Source organism: Passer montanus, unplaced genomic scaffold, assembly GCF_014805655.1.
Source record: "Passer montanus isolate IOZ18808 unplaced genomic scaffold, ASM1480565v1 scaffold13, whole genome shotgun sequence".
Taxonomy (NCBI): domain Eukaryota; kingdom Metazoa; phylum Chordata; class Aves; order Passeriformes; family Passeridae; genus Passer; species Passer montanus.
In genome coordinates, this window is record NW_024359832.1 from 6,911,283 (window position 1) to 6,934,539 (window position 23,257).

Here is a 23,257-nt window from a genome sequence, read left to right on the forward strand (position 1 = left end):
AAGAGCATCCTGCCAGTGTGGTGTCTGGCTACAATCTGATGGGAAGCTACTTTGGCAGTCAGGATGGACAGAGTAGTGGAAATATCTGGCTACATTTGCTTTCTCAAAATGCAGGGAAAGGTCAGATTTAGTCTGCTCTGCTTATAATAGAAAAATACATGCTAATTATCTTACATATGTGTAGCTGTACTACCATGAAGCTATACCAGTATAGCTGGCAATGGCGGTACCTGCTAATTGTTATGTGCCTGTGTGAATACTTCAGCTGGAATGGGGAGCACCTGGATTGATGCAAATGCAACATTAGAAACTGTTCCATTTCTTTACAGCTGCTCTTTCCCCATACTTCCAGGCATCTAGCTGTGTGTTTATCAGATGCTGACAGGTTTTCTGCTCCCACATTGCCCCTTCACGTTCTTGCTTTTCCATGCAGCTGTTTTGCATCAAACTAAGAGGCAGCAGTGGGCAGGTCTCAAGGCAGGGAAGTTTGGGTGTTACCAGTACTGCTTGAGCACACCTGCACTTGTTTGCATGTGTGTTTGCTGAAGGGGAAGGCAAAGAAAGGTAGATGCTATCAGTTTTACAAAAGATGTTCTATTTTGATTTGTAACTTGGTCATTGTGTAAGCTGATAATAATATGCATAGCTATGTTAAATCCTGCTAGGCTCCTCCTCAAAATGTCCTTCTTTTCAAACCAGTAAGGTCAGCCAGATCTTCCACTTACTCCTGGTGGCTTCCTGACTGTATTAGTCAGCAGGAAGTGCCATGTTTTATTTTCATAGTAGATTCTTATTTCTACCTTGACAGTTTTGGGGTTTATGTCATTGTTGTTGTTGTTTTTGTTCTGTTTTTAGCTAGTTAGTTTTTCTTTTATTTTGTTTTTAAGAAGACATTCTTGTACTATTTAATTCACTGACTATCATCTCTGGTAGCTGCCAACTTTTATAAGCATTTGAGGGAGTAAGGCCAACTCACATGGAAGATGGACCTTCTTGTGATGTGTTATTGCTGTAGCAGAGTGTCCTAGAGGATACAAGGGCTACAATCTGGAGGTGAACTGAACATATAATTTTTTTCCTGTTATGCTCTTTGCAATTGATTTAAAATATTTATAAGATAATTAAAAGGAAATACATTCTCTCTGACTAGTTCCTCATCACACACCGCACTAGGTCACGGAACATTTCCCTACCCCCAGTATTTACCATACAAAATGAGTGTTTTATTTTTAAGGAGTAAAAGGAAGAGTGGGGAAAAGGGTACAACTCTCACAATCATTAGCCAGTTTGCATAAAGGAAAACCAAATATATCTGATTGCATAAACGCATTCATTTCCTCTTCAGCTAAGCTTGTTTTCTACATTTGGTTTTTCCAAACTTACATAGTCTAGTGTTTAAATTACTGAAGTTTGTTTTCCGTCTTTTAAAATTATCAATCCCATAAAATATAATAACTTGTTTAATAGTGGGGCCTAAAACCCTGAGTCCTGTTTAGTCCCATATTGTATAGAGGCAAACATAGAAATGTGCTCCTTCCCAAGGGATTCATGGTCTAAATGTGTGACAAGGCAAAAATGGGAAGCAGATGGTCATGTACATCTGATAGAAACAATCAGCAGAGGAGCTATATTTGAGTCAGTAATTGTGTTAGGCTAGGCCTGAGTGGGGATCTGTGTTTGGCAACACAAGTGGAGCCTCAAATTAGTTGTAGCCAATTTTTATGTAACAGAGGGACTGTGTCTGAAATGTAATTTTTCTTGAGAAGTTAAAGTGTCTCTATGTGATTCTGTACAACTGTGCACTTTGGAGGATGGGTTCTGGGCTCCAGCCTTTCACCTGAAAATCCTTGGTTGTATCCAATGACTTTAAAAAACATTTAACATAAAAACAGCTCTAGAATTGGGTCTTGAGATGGTGCTGCCATGGGTCTACAATTCACAAAGTTCCCTTGCTTATACTTTGCTTTTTTCCCAATGGCCAAATTGAGCAGCCTGCTTGAGAGAGAGCATGCCATCAAGGACATGATTTTGATAGCTGTGAACGTGTCTTAGAGAGGGTCAAACTGAGCTGGGGATCTTAATTCCTGATGGAATTCTCTAACTTTTTGAATACTGTGTAAAACAATCACTGCCTCCTCTGTGGTTTTGACTGGGACTTGATGTGGTGCTGTATTCTGGCCTGGAAGTCACTTTTTCTTAGATTCCTATTTACAGAATCAGCTGATTTAAGCCTGCTTAAATATAGAAGTACTTTCTAGATGTGGATTGTTTCTCAACTACATTTATATGTATAAAGGCTTATTTTTTTTAGCCTCCTAGAATAATTCCATGCAGTTTTATGGATGCTGTTATCAATGAGAAATCCCACTGGGGACATTCGAAAAATTGAAAATGTCAGACAGTGAGCATGAAAGCTACAGCATTACTGCTGTAGGATTTAGTCTGTGAGAAAAAAATTGACAAGTCAGAATGCTTCCTAAGTATATTCTGAGGCCATTTGTTCTGTTCAGCCTGGAGGGGACTGAGGGGAGACTTTACTGCAGTCTACAACTTGTGAGGGGAAGAAGAGGAGAAGACACTGATCTTTCCTCTGTGGTGACCAGTGACAGGACCCAAGGGAATGGTCAGAGTGGTTTCAGGGGAGGTTTAGGTTGGGCAAGGTTCTTCACCCAGAGGGTGTTTGGGCCCTGGAATGGGCACCCCGGGGAAGAGGTCACAACACCAAGTCTGAGTGTTCAAGAAGCATTTGGACAATGCTCTTGGGCACACAGTGTGACTCTTGGGGATGGTGCAGGGCCAAGAGCTGGACTTGATGATCCCTTGTGGGACCCTTCCTACTCAGCTTATTCTGTGATTCTGTGGTTGTGCCATGTACATTGCCAGACAGTGCCACTCACTAGCAGCATAGCAGCATGCTGTATACTCTGAAATCAAGCTCTTTTTGGCCCATCTGCTGGAAGCTGTTGCCTGTGGGTTCTGTGCAAAAATAATTTTTTATTTTGGCCTTCTGTAGAAATCTGGGGCCAAAGATAACAGAACCTTTAAAATACGCTGTTGAAAGACTTTGAATCTTTAGGTGACCTTGGTGAACAGAGTAAGATGGAAAAGGAGAGAGAGGTGGAGATCTCATATGTTTTAGATATTGTGAAATTCTTGTAAGTTAAAATAAGAAAATAAAACTTAGGAAATCAGCAATGAAGTCTAAGCAGTAGTCCTGTAATTCTATCTTATAGAAAACTCTTGGTTGCACGTCAGTTCTATGGAAAGGCTCAGTGCTTCTTTGTTTGATTGTTTGTTTTTTCCCTGTTGAGTTTCAGGAAGAGGGTATGAAGAGACACTTCTGGAGTTTAGCAGGCCTTTATCCTTTAAGTATGCCATACATTTTTACTTCAGGGAGCAATATTCTGAAAATAGACTTGGATGTCCATGGAGATTGCTTCAAATACAGGACTGGACTGTTCTGTGTGTATGTGTTTGGGCAGGATTTAGGCCAGGCAGGATATGTGATCTCAGCTCTGGTATTCAGCTGTAGCTTAGTGTGCCCAAAAATCATCTTGTCCTGAATACTTCAGATGCTTCTGATTTGTTTATATCATATGAAATATTGCTAGTGGCAGGTGGTATTGTTTTTGTGCTCAGAACATCAGCCTCCCTTTAAACCAAGAAAATTGGATAAAGCCATAAGCAGTTACAATGAGTCAATAATTCTCTTTTGTAAAAACAAAAGTAAAAAAAAAACCCTAACCCAGCAAAAACTATGCCCTTGCTCCCATAAAAAAGAAACCAGCTCCAGGAAACCCCCAAACAAAATAAAATCCCTCCCAAAATCCAACATATTGACCAAGTAGATTTCTTAACATAGTCAGGAAGTTGTGCTTTTGTGTTTGACCATTTAATGGTATAACCTGCAGCTTTTTATAGGGAAATGGTTAGAAGTCAGTGTGCTCTCTCAAACCAAATGAATAATTCTTATGTTTTCCAATTAGTTTTCTTTTCCCATATCCCCCTCTTTCCTCTGCTTGCCTTCCATTCTTCTTGTTCTTTCTGTACCATTTGCCTGCATTTTCACATTTTCTCTTGCCATTTTTCACCTGTGTTAACTGTCTTAGATTGATTCAGTTATTTATTCCTGTATTTCTTCTGTACAGTGTCTTTTTCTCAGCTTCAAAGAGGAAACTGGCAAGCATTTATTTGCTACATCAGGAAACTTATGGGTTGGAAAGAAATACAGTTCTGTTCTGTCACTAATGCTTGTAGCAGCTGAGTGTTGTCATTAGAAAATATGTAGAGTATTGTAGGGAGAGATGGTTTATGTTGTGGAATGCTGAAGTTACAATAGTGAATGGCCAGTAATTTTTAAACCTACACAAGGAGAAAAAAAAATAATCCTACCTTTCCAATTGTACTCCATCGACTGCTTGAAAGATTTGTTTTAAATGTCTTGGTCCTGCAAGAGTAAAACACTTTGCAAGTGGTTTCTTCACGTGCACACATAAGTAAGAAGGTACCTCTGAGGCATTAACTGTCTACTGCAAACAATGTGGAAATAGAACAACCTCCTCTTGGTACCATTGTGAATTTTAAATTTAGACAGTGATCAAATAAATCACTTGAGTAGTATGCTCATCCCCTTGAGCTGAACTGGAATGCTAACCTGCTTAAAGTGAGCATAAGCTTTGCTACAGTGGATTAGGACTCATGTGAAGTGTTTAAACAACAACAGTAAAATTAGAAAACTTTCAAATATGCAGTATTATGGGACTTTCTTTCCTATGTGTTTTATTTTTTCTTTTTCTTTCTGGGAGCCAGGATATTTACAGTATCCATTAAAACTTCATATGTGCTTGTCAGAATTTCACCCTTCAGATTTTCACAAACTTTGAAACTTAAGAAATGCCTCTGGCATTGCAGTATCTAGATATTGGTAAAGCTGCTGTTCTTTCAGATGTGCTCCAGCTAAATGGAAAGCTCAGCAAAGTGTTTTGTATTAAGAATTTCTAAAGAGATAAATAAATTAATGGGATAATTGTGCAATTAGAGTATAACAATACTGCAATGCAGATGCTTTTCCTCCTTTTAAAAATACAAATATTTTCAGTATTTCTTAGAGTGAGAGAAATGTGAGCCCATGAGGATTTGTGCCTGCATGCAAGCCTATAATGACCATGAATCACCAAGTTGAGCTCATTTCTGTGAAATGGGTAATGTATTTTGTTGTGGGTTTTAGAAATTGGGCCATGTGCTTTCTTTCATTCTCAGCATCTCTCTGCATGTGTGATGACTTGAAAAATCTCAGCGTAGCTTATATTACAAACAACAAATCCACACAGAGTTATGCTTGCACCATTCTTGAAACCTGCAATGCTTTTCTTGTAAGAGAGTGAAGTTTTTGTTGTCCTTGAGATCCCTTTTAGCAGAACACTCCTAGGATCTAAGCCAGGGTAGTTCATTCCTGAATTCAGCACCCATAGGCAATGGGGCTGGGGAGGGAAAGTACAAGGCAACAAGGACACTACCAAAGCAACATTCTCATTGCTGCTGCTGCTCTTTTTGCTATACTGTCATTGTATACATATTCTTTGCAGTTATAGTTTTCATAATTTATGGGTAAACTGACAGGTTTATATAAAATGTCACTATCTAGCTTCCAGGTTTGGAAATACCCCTGGCTGTGTATGTAGTTTCATGGTTGCTGTTTGCCTACAAATTCAAGAGGACAACATTGCATAGTGTCTGACCCACGAGTGACATTTAGAAGACTTTCTATTAAAAGCCTGAAATATGATTGAAGCCTAAATGCAAATTTAAGTGGCCTGGGTATCTGATGTGACTCGTTACTAAGGAGAATCTGGGATTCATTCAGCCTCGGTTCACTGCGTTGCTCTGTGCCCTTAGAGCAAGTCACTTAAGCTGTCCTGTATGTCACCATTTACTTCTCAGAGCTTATGTTTGTGCTGCACTTTGAAGATTTATAGCCCTATTCAGTCTTACTATACTGTTGCAAAGGGTTGAATCTTTTTGTGCATCTGTTAAAGGTGTGATCAGTTCTTTATGTGAAGTGAATAATAAAGTTTATGAAGAATGAGTCATGGTGTGTTCCTGTTTTTATGCAACCTTTTACTGTGGTCATTTTATGTCCTTTTTGCATTCTAGTTTATTTTTAAATATAGGTATCATTATTAGTTAATTGTTTACAAGATTCCTCCTTTTAATTTTTTTTCAGGTCTCTAACAATCTTACCTGCAGTATAATTCTGTCTTGATGTCCTTATTTGTTTTGTGTAAGCCATGGCCTAAACATTTATGCATACAGTGAAAATAAATGAAAAATAAAATCCATGGTCCAGTTATGAAAGGATGCAGGTAGCTTGTTTAACTAAACTTTCAAGTGCATTCTTAACTGCTGTAAATTCCTTTTGTCTGTTTAACAAATTCTGAAGTAGTAGGTTAGCCATAGGATTTTCCTTTATTACTGGGTTTTGTTTGTTTATTTTGAATCCTGTAGGAAATTCCTATAATTCTGTAGAAATGTAAAATGAAAATGCCAAAAAGGAGAGCTGCCGGGAGTTACAGCTGCTGGTAAGTTGTCAGCACACTTCTTATATCATGTCCAATGATAACTGGTTTGATTGTCAACTTCTGTCTGATGTGTGTACAATTGGCTTTTTACCCAAAAGTAGACAAAATGTTCTATATTTATTCTTAAACTTGAGTTTGAAGTATCTTTTTTTTCATTGTATTTGGACATTTTTCCTTTTCTGCTTGATGGTGATAGTTTGGAGCATGGCTGTTAGCCCTATAAATTGCATTCAGACATCTTAATTAAGTATTCTTTTTACCATCATCTTTGCTTAGCAACATCCTTTCTGAGATATTCTGGGAAACTTAATACTTGTCTGGTGTGTAAAACAGTGTTCATAAATCAAGGTATGTTGCCATATACTGCTTGCTTCTTGCTTATATTGTTTAATAGTTTTTATACTACTCTCTTTGAGCCAGAAACATGAAGCCTTACACATCTAGTCACTCCATCTTATTGCACAACACAATCACCGTGAGACTCAGCCTTTGGAATATGGCTTACCATGCTGGTGTAGGCTGTTAAAGTGAAGAGTGTCTACATGGTTGTCATGGATCAGCAGCAAGTAGCTTTCACATTCCAAAATAACCTGGAATTTAAACAAAATCTTTAGGCTCTCAGAAGCTCATTATTAGCATTTTCCACTTCATTCAGTTGCTGAAAACATGCTATCTCAAAGTCATAAGACCAAAATGAAAATGAAATTATCTAAACCTGCTTTGACATAGACCATAGGTATGCTTCAGATCCTGGGTGTGTTTCGTGCTGAACAAAATTGACCTTTTTGACACAGTTATTTGAGAACCTTCTTGTGCTGCTCTTGAATCTCTTCCTAGGCTTTTGGTTTTAAAAGTTCTGTTTGTCCTGCACGGGAAAGGTGCATGGGGTGCTGCATTCTCTGAGCAGGCTGGACAGTTGTCACTCTGATCCACCTATGGTTGTGCTCCATTAGGGGCTCCCACCGTGAAGCTTTCAAGCACCACACAGAGCCTCTCTTTGCATAGTGTGTGAAGTTGATGAGCAATTTTCTTAAGAAAAGTTTCCCTCACCTAAAGGATCAAAGAGAACTAACATGGTTTATCAAACAATACAGGGCTTAACTCTTTCTTTCTGGAAATCATAACTTGGTCTTCCAAGCTGAGCTGAAGATCACTTGGTTGTAGACACTGGGTGTTTTCCTTTGTCGATAAAAAGTGTTAGAATTCCATGATGTCCTCTAGAGTTTCACCAAATGCTTAGCTATCAATAGTGATTTTAATTACCCATTTAATTCTAATGTCCTGAGGTTTGCATTTCCTTCATAGTTTCCTCCCCTTCTCTAACAACCTTGGCGCTTGTGCTTTTTGTACCATTCAAATATTTTCTCTGCTGCAAAGTCTGTTGTTCAATAACTTTTCTGGGAGTTCTTTTTGATAAGTTCAATTCTTCATTGCAATTTAATTTTCAGTGGAACAGACCTCTAATTTCCATGCATTCTTTGTGATTGTGCCCATGTGTTTACACATGGATTGTTTACATATGGTTGTATTAATGTCCTCTCACTGCAGTTTGATGGTAAAACTCTGATAAACCTGGCTAGGAGTGGATTCAAAGCCTTTAAGATTCTGTTCCAAGTTTAGGAAAAGGAACAGTTTTGTGAAATCAAAGCTGAATTTGAAAATCCTGAATTGTTTCTATGAGTGCTTGGAGTGAAGAAATAATCTTCCAACTGTTAAACTGCACACTTCTCCCTTAGACTTTATAGGGATGAGAATAAAAAAATGTAGGTAACTATAGTTGTCTTGGGTCATGGTTCACTGAAGGAATTGAGGAAGAGAAGTGAATAGTCAGTTTTCTTTACAAAAAGTACTTATGAATTATAATCATGTTGAGGTTATTTTGTCAAACTTTCTTGAATTTATTTTTTTTTATATATCAGTATGTCAGCTCTTGAATTCTGTCATCACATTGCTCCTTGTAAATATCAAAGTTGTCACCAACAACAAGAAGAATGTAAGCAAGTAAGATGCTATGCACCAGTTAGCATTTAATGAACACTGTTTAAGAGTTCTTTGAAATCTGACAGATCTCCTTGATTCCTGAAGCGCCTCATCAGTAACTCAAAAGGCACAGGTTGTTTCCTGAGTGGAAAAAGAGCTGACAAAAGGAAAGATCTTGATTCACAGCTGAAAATAGGCTATATGAAAGAGCTCTGTGGTCTTGCCAGTGGTACAAGAGTTTTCTGGAGAATTACTATATTTCTATTAGCTAAGGCACCATGGGATGGTGTTGTCTGCTGATTCTGTAACCCAGTATCGTGTGCCCATTCATGCCTAGGAAGAGGTTCTCAGTCACAGTCAACTGTTAGTGAGGCCCCTTTGGGTCACTGGCAGAAAGAGTTTTATGTTCTGTTTGCTCCACCACTTTTATAGACCTTGCTGGATACTTTTTATTTCTTCCTGGTAACTAGTGATGGTGAGCTGCTTTAGATGGCAGTATCCTTGTTCCTGGCAAGCTTTCTGCTGTCTGGCTATGAATCACAACAAAATAAATTTGCCTTATGTTTTACAAAGTGGTGTACAGAATCATAAAATAATTGATTGAAAGACAGATCCAGAGCTCTGGCCCAGCCCTTCACTCTGTCAATATAGGTCAATATAGGTCTATAGCATGATAGGAAATGTACTATGCCCTGGTTTAGCTCATTAATGCATGGGAAGCTTTGATCTTTTTGGCCATGTCTACAGAAGCAGCATATGGCTCTGCTGGGCAGGTAATGCAATATAATCTGTCTATGTTTATATAGTTCTTTATTAGTAAAAATCTCGCAGGAGCTGAGGGTGAAAGTTCAGTACCCAAAATTTTCCACTTCTGTAACAATTTCCTGTTCCTATCTTGTATGTTAAATGTCTTCTGATTGCTTACCTCCAGCTTTCAGCCCCAAATGCTAGCAATCTGCCACCTGTTTAAAGAACCTAAAAGAAGAAATAAACACACTGGTGTATTGCTGTGTATTTATTTTTGCATATATCATTATGTGCAATATAGAGACATTGATATTCCCTCTAGAAGGGAGAGTTTGTGGTTATTTCCCTGGGTCTGTTATTAGAGAAAATGCTTTGTTTTGTAGATTACACTGTTCTACAAGTGCCACTTTCTCATTTTAGAGTTTTTGTTGATAGGACAAATTAATTACTGGATAAGAAATGTTTTTTTGTGATTGGCACCTCTTAGAGCTTTATCCTACAAGTTGCCTGGGCAGGCACAGGGATGTTGAGGTACACAATTTCAGTAGACACTATTCAGCCAGCACTGAGAAACCACAACAGACAGTTCTTTGTGTGAAATAGGCATTTTTCTTTCTTTGAAGAAACTGAGGATGTGCAGCCTTTTGAATGTTTAGAATCTGAGAAATCGACCTTTCCAGATGCTTCAAAATTAATTAATGAGAGGGAGTGAGCAAAACCAGTTCCTGCAGCTGTCAGTGCCCATAAATCATCTCCGTTTTTACTTTTGAAGCAGGACAAGAGCATGAATTTAATTAATGGGTTTCACTTGCTCTGGAAACACACAGTAGAGAAATCACCCTACCCACACCTTTCACAGATGCTGTAAACATACAAATGTTTTTGTGTATTTACTCCTGAATGATTTCCAGTGTCATTGTGCTAGATACAGTTGAATGCCTCAGGCAGGTGGCAAAGCAATGACTGCGACAAATCCTTGTTCTTTGGACACCCAGATCAGAGCAGTGCAGGTTAGCTCCTGTTTTCTTGGTTCCAGCCGACTTCTGCTTAACAAAGACATTAGTAATGACTGCTGCAGAGAACTCCAGGGGAAAACAGAAAGGGGGAATTTGTCTGTTTTCCATGACTGGGAATTCAATTATAATGTGAAAAAAGTACCAAGTAGATTTATTCTGCCACCCTGGTTAAAAAAAAGAAAAGGGGGAAATCTTGAAAATCTCTTTCTTTAAAAAACGGTCTTTGCAATGGATCACCAGGAATGTATCTGCATTGTTTGATTTTTATTGTATTTTTAGTTCTACCTTATTCTGCATCAAAGAGGCACAGAAACTGTGAGGCTGGATCACACTCTAGTTCAGTGCTGTAGTCAGCACCAGGTACCTCAGAAGGAATAGTGCAAACACCCTTGGTATTATGGGGAGCTGGAATTACATAACATTTACATCACATCAATCATGGTTTTAAGTCCCTTGTGTCTGAAGATTTACATTCTCCTAGAACATTTAACTTGTAAAAAGTTAAACTTGATTTTGTCATGTTCACTGTTGTGGTGCTGGAGAGTGTTTAGGTTTTTTCTATGAAAACTCATATACTCTTTCCTTTGGTAACATATTTATAGATGGCAATTGCCCAGACTTGTTATGCTGGAGGAGGAATTTTCTTTGCTCCTGGGCTAGTGCCCTTTTTGACCTGGCTGAATGTTCCCCCTTATTTATGTTGTTATGTAACATAATGATGACACTTTCCCTTTAGTCTGCAAAGTGTAGGATTTCATTGTCTAGATATCTAGATGATCTGAAAAATGTGTACTAAGAAATGTGGCTTTTTTAAATAACAGGGAGTTATTCAGAACATTATTTGAGCTCCTCTATATGGATGGGACTTTTGGTTATTGTGGATGTCTGAGATGTGGTGATAATCTCCAAGTAAATTGGAAAATAATGGTTCTTTATTCAAATACTAAAAAATAGCTTGAAAGTACTGAAAAATGGTTGAATGTTGCTTTTTTGCCCTATGCCCCACGTAGCCTACAAGAGAGAAAGCATTCTGAAAAATATAGGTGCAGAATGGCATTAACCCTTCTATGATTGCTGGAACCATGTGATGTTGTACTAAAAGTATCAGTTCTTGCTATTTTCTTGTTTTTATTGTTGCTTAGAGAGTCTTCTAGGAAAGGACGTATCTGGGACCTCTAAAATTCATAACAACATTGCCAGACTTGTGGTGAATGCATATGAATATTTACCTGGAAGTTAAGATTTGGAGTAAGTGTTAGGAGTGCAAGACACTGCATTCAATCTTGCAAGACACTGCATTCAATCTGGCAAAATCCTCAAATCTCTCTTCCTTTCCCTATGATGCTCTTATCCTAACATAATCCTTGGTTTTTAAAAATTCATGCCAAAAATATCCAAGACAAATTTAAATTAAAAAATGCTTCTCCTTTTCTACATTCAAATATTGAAACACATTTGTAGCTGCACTGGCTTGACATTGACACCAGTAATTCCAGGAAATATTCACAAAGAATGCCAGGCACCGAGCAACTAGTCTTTGTATTTATTGCAAAAGAACATTTTTTCATCTAACCATAGAATAAATATTTTACCTTTCTCTTCTATGTATAGCATGGTCAATTGAATACTTTGATATTTTTTGAAGTTATTACTACAGCTATATCTGACAGCATTTTATAGCATAAAAAGAATTCATCATCTTGATTTCATCAAACACAAGTTTGTGTAAAGGCCATTTTGCACACCCTGAGCTCTTTTGTAGGGGTGATTGGAAAAGTAAATCATCATCCCATATGTATTACTGGATAAGGCTGTTTTCAGTATAGGGAATATAGAAGAGGCTGCAATTCTTCTACTCCTTTTTACCTAGATTTGCAGCATGTATTAATATGAACTGTAATTTACTGCTCTTTAGCCATCATTGCTGTGTGTTCTACTGTGTCTTCTCCATGGCAGTGGGCCCTTCTTCAAGGGGAAGAAACTTGTTTGGTCCTTAAACTTGGTGAAGTTGGACTGTGAATCACTTGTACTTGAGTGTTAAACTTGGCTCTGTATTGTTTTAGTACCTGATTGCTGAAGCTTCTGACAAATTAAAGGCAAGGCCTTATCCACAATCATATCCTGAGTTTAGCTGTTCACAGAATCATGGAATATTCTGAGTTGAAAGGGATCACAAGGTTCATCGAGTCCAACTTTGAAGTGAATGGCCCATAGAGGGATTGCACCCAGAGCCCTCGCAGTATTAGCACCATGCTCCATCCAGCTGAGCCAATCTCACCTGTGTCTACATCTGCCAGGAGCTTTGTGGGGATGCCCTGGGGGAATGGCTTGTTTTCAGCCTTTGTGCTGTAGGGGAAACCACTGAGGATCAGTGCCTGTAGTGCTGTGGTGTCACCAAGCAGTAAGAGGTGACCTAGAGCTAGGCAGAGCCAAGGCTGTGTTGTAAGCCTCACCTCATGTTTCCCTGATGCTCTGCTCCCTGCAGGCCCTTTCTGTAGACCTGCTGTGAATCTTCTCTTTGCTTGCCCTTACTGAGGAGCTTGTGTTGTGTGTTTTTTCAACAAATCATGTATTTACTGGTGGAGGGGAAGGGGAGATGTACGTGCTGTAGATGCCTCTTTCCTCTGCCTTTTTCTTTAAAACTGTCTGATGTGGCACATGCTACCTGATGCAAATATATCCCTATGATATATCAAAGCTAGTCTTGCCAGCTTTAATCTGGGTTGCAGGTATCTGGCTTAGGGCCTGTTTCTGTCAACAGGAACACCCAGGCATGTCCCTATCTCTGACTCTTTGCAGGCAGTGGTGACAAAGCAAAGTCTAATTTAGCTACAAAAATTAGTAAGGTTTCTGAAGAGTGTAATTCACTGTCATAAGCACTTTTGTTGGCAAAGAGCCATGGGGAGCCACCTCTAGAAATAGGTCTCCCTCGTGGTTTTGAGGATGTGGTAATGGATGACATTAAATCATGGGCTATAATTCAGAGAGTGAGAAATTTGCAGGCTGATTCTGTAAGTAGGAAAATCCCTTGAGGAAAGACATTATGCCTATAATTCTGTCAGTCAGAAGATTAGAGTCAGTCAAAAACTAACTTACACGAATGGTTTAATAGTAAAGATTGTGCTAATAGAGGTAAGAAATTTAGATGAAGCCTTTTGCTTAAGGCTATGAAAATTGGGTGACTTTGAAAAATGGCAAAATATGTAGTAGAAAAGTGTTCTGAGCTATAGTTAGTTGAACATGATATTTCCGTTGCAACATTAGGAATAATCATAATTACTTAAATTTGTGGTTGGAAGAATCCCAGTGTGCTTAGCATTTGGTTATATAGTTGGATAACATATGTAGCCTTTAGGGCTTAGATTTCAGAGTGGGACTTGTCCATTATAATTTGTAATTGTGTGACTATTATACTGACACAATTAAAGAATGAGCCAATGTGAAACAGAGGTGCTTCAGATGACATTTTGAATCCTTAATGCTAGGAAACACAGACTTGGGAACAGGCTCTCCTCATCATTGCTGTTATATGCATATGTGTATATATATACATACATACATATATATATACACACATACATATATACATAATCCTACTCGCCGTAGTTAGAGTGTGGAAAGTCCTGCACTAATATGTATATATATACATACATATATATATATACACACATATATATATACATAATCCTACTCCCTGTAGTTAGAGTGTGGAAAGTCCTGCACTTCCAAATTTAGTTTTTAATAATGGACATTCTTCTAGAAAGGTGAGTGAACTGCAGTGGCTGTTGCTTCTTCCTCCTGCTTTTGGGAGAGTGCATCCTCCTTTTATGAATGAGTTTTTCTTGAGAGGGTGGAACCATGTTTTGTCTTGCTTCAGAATTATGAAGAATTATACTGATACTGTTCCACTGATGAAGAATGGAACAAATGGATGGGCCCTTATTCTATAGCTGACATACATTTAAGTAGCTTATCTTACATCAGTAATTTGTGTAAATTGCTAAAAATGACACGTATATTTGGTTTACTATTTGTTATGAAATATTTGCACCCACAGTGTGAACACTCCTGTCACATCTGTGGGGTGGGGTTTGCAGTACAGGGGAGTTGGGCTGATGACTCTCTGGTGTCTGCCTCAGAGCAGCAGGAGCACTTGGTCCTGGAGAGCCAGGACTGGAGCAGGTGTCAGTGAGGTGAAGTGTTAACATGAGGCTTACTCAATGCTTATTGCCTTTCCTGCAGCTCCCCAACTCGGGTGTGGGAGGTGTAAATCTGTACCCAAAGGCCTGAAAACCCCATTGCCAAAGCAGGCAATAGCTCTACCCTTTTCTCCTTCTGCTTTCTGTGTGTGCAGAGACCAGACTGTAGTGGGGCACCTCTTCTGGGTGAGAAACAGGAGTTTTTTGTTAAAATTGAATGTTCACGTAAGGGCCTAAAAGGCACATAAAATTCTGCTGAAGCTAGATTCTCCTCATCCATTTGAAATTTCTAGCTTTAATGTTGGCATTATTTTCATCCTCCAGACAAATTAAAGCTCAGGAGGAGGCATCAGCAGCGAGTCCTCTAAGCAAAGCAGGAGTAGCAAAGATGAAGATTTTGAAAGTCAATTCAGCGAAGCAGGCAATAATGAAGAAGATTTTCAAAATGCAAACGGTTCCCTAATGTGGTTTCTAATGCCTTTTCAAACTGGGTAGCAAAGGTGTTTTTCAGATAAGCTCCTGCAATTCAATTAGATTGACCTAATTTCTACTACTTCTCTTTCTGCTACAGATTTCCACACTGATACAATTTAATTTTCTTAAAATCATGTTATGGCTTGAAAGGGATTTAGGTACCGCACTGTTAATTGACAGAGTTTAAATACAGGAAATGTTCCCTAAAGCTTGCCTACTCTGTATGCTCATTTAAGCTAAAAAAACTTAAAAAGGACGTTTTTGATTTGGGGAGATGAAAGTTTTTAGAAGGAAAGTAAGCATTGTTGCAGTCCAGGACAAATATAGCTTTTAAATTAGGAGTAGAGATTATAGGCCCACTCTTGTATATTTATATCATTCTCTTTGTGCTGACTGCTCGCAGTGATACATGAAGTGGCACAAACTCTCACTGAACACCTATAAACTCAGTCGTGTGCATCACATCCCACAGTTAGCAGAATTGGTTATGCATTTAAAGCAGCTTTATCTAGAAGTAGAATCCTTACTGGGCTTTTTTCAGCTTCTGTTTTCTTTCTTTAACCTAATTAAATGCTGATTTAAAATGCATTGATGACATCAACATTTGAATAATATTATGGTATGATGGTTCTGGGTTCCAAGCCTTTGAAATAAATAAAAGTTGTTTTCAAACCATGAAATTACTTTTTCTTGTAACCCATTCCTTAATTTAAAATCACTAATCCTGTGAGACTGGCAATCCAAGCAACTGTTTAAGCCTGAAGCCTAATTTAGCCATAGAAATGGTGCTGCTGTGAAGCAAAAAAAACCTAATAAGTAATCCAGATTTGAATCAGCACATCATTCATTTATACAGAATTGCTTCAGTTTAACTATGCCAGTGCAACCCCACCTGTTTTTTTTAGAATTGTGAGCAGTACACATTGGTTTTTCCACAAGGTGCTTTGGCAGTGGTTTTGCAGCTGAAGCAATGCTACTGTGGTATTTCATGCAGGCTGGGTTGTCACATTTCCAGTGCCAGGAGAGCCCTGCTGTGTGCTGCTGTGAGAGTGCCTTGCTTGGCAGGTGTTGGTATTTACTTGCAATATGCATATGCAGGATTGAAACCAAAGGGATAGTTCTAAATGGTAAGAGACATCCTCTCTGCTTGCAGTCTTTGTTCACTTCATATGTAAAGAAGGTCTGAAATTCAGGTATTTATTTCTCTGTTGTAGCTTTAAGTACTAACTGGTGTGATTTGTATGTAGTCCAGGGATTTTAAGCAGACAACACAATGAAAAGTTGTTATTATTACTCAATACTTCTTTTGATTTTAAATTCAAAAATGCAAAATTTTGATTTTTTTCAAGATGTATAACATCTTGAATGAGTTTTATTGAAATTTTGAGGTTGCTGAGGATAGATAAGTCTAACGAAGACTTTCTTTTTCTGCAATGCAGTCACAGATGACTGACACCAGCCCTTTGGTCATGTGATTTCATCCTTTCAATGGATGTTTCCTCAGCTTTGACAAAACCTATATTTTAATGTTGAAATCAGTTAAAATCCTGGAGTTCAATTATGCACCCCAAAGCAAATACTGATGCAGTGTATGTCTTTTACAAATCACATTTAACTGAGGGCCTAAGTGATTTATGGGGACTAAGAATAAAGAATACCTCCAGTAAGAACTTTTTTTTCCTCTTAGCTGTTTAAACTTTTTCTCAGGTTCTACTGACAGGGATGTTGGTATGGACCAGGGACTGGAGCCTGTAGGGGTCTGTGCTGTCCCTTGCAGCATTCTAAGTCTTTTCTTGTGGTGATTCACTGTATACACTTCTCAGATTTTAACATCTAGAGGCATTCCCATTTATTATGTATATATTTTTTTCAAATGGCATGTGTTAATAGGGATGGGTAGGGAAAGGTAAGTCTGATTTACAAAAGCCACAAATATGTAGTTTTGTTCTGGTTGAGAAAATGTAATTTTCCTGTGGTTTGTTTTTAAAATTCCTTGTGAAAATACTATTTCCCCTTTATAGCATGATCCTTGTGATGGTCTTTACCTATTTGAGAGAGCCTTGAGGTTCTTGGGCCCCTGGAAAAAATATCAGGGCTTAGTTTTTGTGCTCCTTCCCAGTCTGATATCCAAAGAACTGGGCTGCTGTCCTAGTTTGGATCACAGCTGGAAAGATGAGATGGTGAAGAGACAGGAAAATGGTTGAGTTACTAATGGAGACCCAGAGAGCTTCTTGATTCTATCAAGTCCTGTCTTGTTCATGTCAAAAAGACATCAGAATTCATTTCAGCTAGGATGGACAGACAAATCTGCATAAAAACGTAGTGAGTGCTCTCCTAACCCTTCTGCTATCTGATCAAGTTTCGGTCTATGTCTTGTTGTCATGAGATGAGGAAGGGGTCTGAAGGAATACGATATTTTAGTCCTTTACAGGAAAGAAGGCCTTTTCACACAGTGCTATCTGGCATATTACCTCCTGAAATCCTTTAACTGTATCAAGCTGTATGTTTTTATTTTCTCTGTAGCAAAATGTTACAAAAGTGACTTATGAGTGACTTGCTGTGAATTTTCCTGTCACAATTTAATTTCTGTGATACTGAACTCTGCTAAGAGTTGGCCCTCTTCTCACCTATTCCTTGTGCTCTAGGAATTCAACAGGAAAAAGTGAATTTGAAGTTTCACAATTAACAAAAGTGCTGAAATCAACAGCAGTCTGCTGTGGCTAGAGTTTAACCCGAGTTCATAAGGTGAGAGCCTGTGGTCAGAGGCCTTGACAGCTGCAGAAACCATTGCATTGCCCCAAGACAGCTGGAGCTGAGGGTGTCTCTAAGGTGACCCCTGGCCCTGGGTGCAGCACTGCAGTGGCCCCTGGCAGCAGGGAGGAGTGCTTTTCCCCAGAGGTGAGACAGAGAGACAGCTCTCTGCTGATTTCCTCCTTTCTACCTGTAACAAAGGTTGTGTTTGTTAGTCACTTCCTTATTCAGGTGGTGTTTAATAGCCAAGAACCAACATGGGAGTTTGCAAAACAAGCCTGTGGTTTTATCTGCAATACCTCTACTTGTGACATGGTGCTGAAACACTAGCACTGCTAAAGCCTGAATTGGGACAAGAAAGAGAAAACCCTTCAATATTGTTACCTTTAGAAAGGAACACTCTGCATGTGATGGTGTGCAAAAGGAACAAAGCTTGAACAAAGCTTGGCTAGTTCAAGTTATATTGAAAAACCCTTCAATATTGTTACCTTTAGAAAGGAACACTCTGCATGTGATGCTGTGCAAAAGGAACAAAGCTTGGCTAGTTCAAGCTATATTGAAAAATCTGTTGTTTGGTTTGTTTTTTTTTTTTTTTTTCCATTTATTACCTTTTCAGATAGTAGAAAGCTTTTCAAATTTGAAAGAAGTGTGGAAGCTTGAGAAATGATGATTCCATAGACAAAGCCTAAGAAGAAGGAAACAGGTGGCAAACATTAATATGAAGGCAATCAGCAATGTGTTTTGGGTGGAGCAATGATTGGGGAGGACAGCTTTGTGATTAACAGGCCTGACTAACTCCCAGCACTCTGGTAGTGCTTCCTGCTGGCACTGCCTGCCTGTGCTCTCGGTTGTTCCAGATGTGGGTGCACTGCAGGAGGAGTCCATGGGACACAGCTCTGGTCCAGCTCCAGCTGCAGTCAAGTGCCATTCCATGGCAGCACCATTCGCAATTCCCTACCTAGCTGTATGGGATATTAGTTTTTTAATGCATGAGACACTGCTTAGCAAAATCTGTTTAGTTGTCTTAAGTCCTCTTACAGGGCTTGACAGCAGCATGCTGCTGGTAGATCCCTTCTGTCTGAGCAAGGCAGCTTGACAGCTGCATTATTCAAAGCAACCTAAAGCTCACAAACCTGGTGTTTCCTTGACTTTGGAGAGTCCCTGCTGCTCTGGGTGAGCACTGAGCCACCTCATGCCCAGTGCAGACACAAACCTACTGCTGCCAAAGCCACGTGAGGCAGTGGTCACCACAGGTTGTGCAATACTCTCCTGATGACACCCATGATATGGGATTTCAGGTATCTGCAATTATGTGCCTCCCAAACCCAAAGGGACTAAAACCCAGAGCATTTATTTCTCAGGGATAATATATTCTTTAACAAAAAGCAAGATGGGATTGCGTTGTTCTCCTTATTCTCCCTAAAGTAAGGAAGGTTGGATCCAGTCTGGAACAGTCTGGTAATCTATAAATTAAATGTGGTTTAAACATGGTGTGTGTTATTAGGTGTGTCTGGGACAGCCAAAGCAGTGAGGCCTTTATCCCTTGTGGCGCTTGTAGATGCTGCTGTAAGACAAACAAGGAAATGCTGCAAACCCCTGATGGCAGCTCAGAGACAAGGCACCTGGAGCCTCTTTGCTTGGGGAAACTCTGCAGGAAGGGAGGGGACAAAACCCCAAAATATAGTGGGAGCTGGGTAATTGTACCCTGTGAGTAACAAACACCTTGGAGTCTTGCAGGTGTCTCACTCGGGGACTTCAACAGGCCATTCATGGAAAGCTCTGTGGTAATCCATAGCTGTCTTGCTTCCTTAAGGAAATCTTCAGGCCTCCTGGAAAGTAAAGGAAGGGCCTGGAAAAAGCAGGGTAGAGCTCAGGCTCTGTTTCAGGCCAGCCTTTCTTACCAGATCTTTCAAAAAGATTTATTGGCATGAAGGCTAAATCATATTTGTGTTGTGTTTTGCTGGACTAAAAATATATTGTTTCTCAGTGGGAGAAAAGTGAATTGGCTCAGTAAGAAGATTTTCTCAAATCAGGCATTTCTAGCCTTTGTTTTCCACATAGGTGTGTTACTTTTCCCTTGGGAGGAAAGTATCAAAAGATCTCTCTGTGTGGGAAGGTGGCATGGGAGGAGGGTGAAGCTAGTTCTGCAAACATGCTTATTTCAAATACCACCCTAGAGAGAGGCTGCAGATTTTTGGAGACCGGGCTCCATGTGGTAGGTGGGAGGGGGTTTCTGTGCTATTGATTAATTTCAAATTGTGTGGGATTTTCCTGGCATAAATGCAGAGGGTCTTTGCCAATTTAAACTTAATTTTCCTTCTGTCAAAGGAGCTGCAAAAGCTGTGTGAAGAGGATGTTTTGGGGATGAAGGACTCCAGTATCTGCAGGCCTTGATGGAATTAACCTTTCCATCTTGTCTGGGAGAAGGAGCATGACTTTTCCTGGGCAGTAGTGTATTTATTCATGTAAAACTTGTAAAAGAAACTTTCTTTTCCAGAGCCTTACTCAGGAAACTCTGTACGAAGCACAGAAGGGTTTTTTTTAATGTCTCTTTGAATATTATGCTCCTTACTGGGAATGCCATGGAGATGAGGAACACCAAAACAACCTGAATAAAGAACAAATCCTGCAGGGTAGCAGTAGACCTGTACAGGTTGGGAAACAGAAGGTCAAATCTAGAAAATGGGAGGCTCCTAAGGGGTTGAATCCTTGGGTTAGAGAGTTTTCAGTGCCAGTCTCTAGGTAGGCTGTTCAACCAAGTTAGCACTGCACAGTGAGTTCTGTGGACAGAGCAATATTGCAGGCTGCAGGAATGTGAGGTAAACTAGAGCTGTACAGGCCAGAAAAAAGTCTGTTGTACTGAACAAAGAAATCTCAGTCTGTGATTAACTTTATTTCATGTCAAGAGCAGAACATACAAATCCAGGCTCTCTCATGGCGTGCTAGCGAATGATACAAGCCCTGCAGCACAGAGCATACCACTGCTGGATTATTTGTCCTAAATGCACTTTAGAGAAATTCAGTCAGGTTAAGTTTATGCTAACAAATACTCATTTAATGCAGCTGTTACAGCAGTGCAAAGCACGGGCTGGCAATAAGCCATGCTCCTGGGGCTCATCTCAAGTACTGGCCTTTCTTTTTGCGCATTTCTCCTTTTTACATCAAGCTAGAATGATATAGAGAATGGAAAAGAATTTCAGAAAATAAGAAGAATCAGTGGTTTAAAAACATCATAATTGTTTGACAGAGGCAAGTTTAACATATGTGGCAGTTTAACAAGCTAAAGAATCAACAGATTTGGGGGAAATATGAACATTTAACTTATTGGGGGGCAAATAGAACCCACAGGGAAAAGAGACAATGTTGATTTCTCTATTTTAAAGAAAATTTATAGTGGAGTAGAGGATAGATGAAAAAAATGCATTTTCTGTGTCTGTAAGGGTTCAAGTTATAACTGTATTTTCCAACTGGAATGGAAACAGAAGGAAAAGGTACTGAAACCTGTTTATAAGTAGCTTGAGTTTGCAGAGTTACACCCTTGGTTTGCCACTGCTAACCCGAAGTGAGTCCTACACAAAGGAGTAGGTATGACCCACAAAGCACATGCTATAAATTCATTGTTCAAACCTGTGTTTTCCTGGCAAGACTGAAACAGAGGATGATGAATTAACAGCTTGGCTGCCTGCCCAAATTCATAGCTCCTAGCAGGTCAGAGAATCAGACTGCTATGCACAGGGCACAATGTGTGGGCTAAGGCATATACAGAATAATGGATTTTGAGAAGTGAAAGTAAAACCTGGAGAACAATATACTTGGTGCAAAAGATTCAGGTTTGAAAGAAAAAAATTGATTTTGCTAATTTTAAAAAACAAACCTCACTGAGTTGTCCTGTTTGGAAACAGTAATAAAAATAATTTGATCACTTTCTTCATTATTCCTTATTCTTGTTGCTTTTTAATTGCATCATAACATGAAATCTAGATAAGTAATATGGCTTGCATTATGACACCTGGAGAAGATGCTTTTCTCATCAGAAGAATTTTACATGTTGTGGGAACAAATTTACTTTATTCTGTGAGCAAAATTATAATATTGTTAATTATGTCAGGTAATGGTGGTCCAGAGTTCCAATAAATGCCTGGCATGTTAAGGGCAGCAATTGTTTGTGATCAGGTGTTTCAGTGAATGGTGAGGCTGGGGTGTGCCTGGCTTGGGCAGTTATTTCTGAGACAATCTTGCAGCCTGTAATCTAGAACTGCTTAGACCTAGACACCTGTGGGGATTTTTGTGAAGAATCAAGTATGTGTGCTAAAATTAGGAATTCTTCTAAAACAGCATAAGCTATGTAATTCAGTTTCCTTATCAGATTTTTTTCTCTGTCTTCTTTCAGATCAGACAGCCTGAAAGATATTAAAACACCTTATGCATTTATTTTTCTTTCACCTTTTTTTTGGGGGGGTGGGTGGGTGATGGTGGTGGAGTAGGGTGTGTCTTTTTCCCCAGATTCACTGCTCAAGATGCTTCTCCTACACAAAGCTGCTTTTACATAACAAGTGTGGGGAAAATACCAGGATGCTTTTTTTAACCTCGTTGTTCCTGAAGATTTGGCATAAAGATTGGTCAGCAGGGAGTAGAAAAGCATAGTTACAGAAGACTGTGAAAATGGATAAAAAACCTTTAAAACAGAAAAATACTCAAAAAAATTATAAGTCACACTCAAAATTTTTCAAGCAATAACTCTGATACAATACTTTAAAAAAGGCCCTTTTATGACTTTCTCTCTTACATGAATTCTTTTTGATTCAACGGGCTTTTCTTTGCTTTTAAATACATCACTTAGATTAAAGTGTACATCACTTAGATTAAAGCGTAAAGCATAGAGTTAATTTAATCTAGAGCTCTTTAGAGTGCAGGTGAACTTTTCCATTTGGTTATTTTAAACCAATTTCCTTCACAGACATTGAGTAATGATGGGTGGCTAAGGGAATGATTGCACACAACAATTTCTTGAACAAGAGCAAAGAGCTCTTATGTTATAATTACAGTAACTGTTTCTCAGAACAAGGCAGATCCAAAGTATGGACCACTGCATCAAAAAGGTCCAAATGTTGCTAAAATGTGATAATAGTGAGATAGCAGTGAAATACAGCTGCATTTCTGTAGTATTATTGAATTGCTGATCTTGATTGCATTTGCAATCTTTTTTAGTCTCTCAGGAAAACAATACTTGAAAACTGTAGGAAAGGATTCATTGCCTTAAAAGACTTAGTTTGGCATCAAGACAGCTTAGTAATTTTTTTTTTTCTTCCTTTAATCCCATGTAAAAGAATGGGCTATATTCACCAAAATGATCAATGAAGATTGCAACATCAGGTCTAATTTGCTGGAGTATGTTTTGCCTGTGGAGTTGTTCATGATGCTGTATGCTAACACCAGGCTGACATTCCCAGAAGAACTCCTTTCTCCGGGGACTATAAATGGGGTGTCCCAGGTCACACCATCATAAAGCAAA

At 39.0% G+C, this 23,257-nt stretch overlaps 1 protein-coding gene across 3 annotated transcripts in view; it reads right to left on the minus strand.

Annotated features, from left to right (window-relative positions):
* Nucleotides 1-23,257, minus strand: part of CUNH4orf19 (chromosome unknown C4orf19 homolog) — a 40,929-nt gene that overhangs the window by 11,253 nt on the left and 6,419 nt on the right. For 2 of the 3 annotated variants that reach the window (XM_039699065.1, XM_039699066.1), the window contains 3 exons: nucleotides 18,354-18,430; nucleotides 7,084-7,168; nucleotides 4,393-4,447 (listed from right to left, as the gene is read on the minus strand). In XM_039699065.1, coding sequence (XP_039554999.1) covers nucleotides 4,393-4,447; nucleotides 7,084-7,168; nucleotides 18,354-18,430 — 217 coding nt within the window. The remainder of the gene's footprint in view (nucleotides 1-4,392; nucleotides 4,448-7,083; nucleotides 7,169-18,353; nucleotides 18,431-23,257) is intronic. The other variant, XM_039699067.1, reaches the window with a different exon arrangement.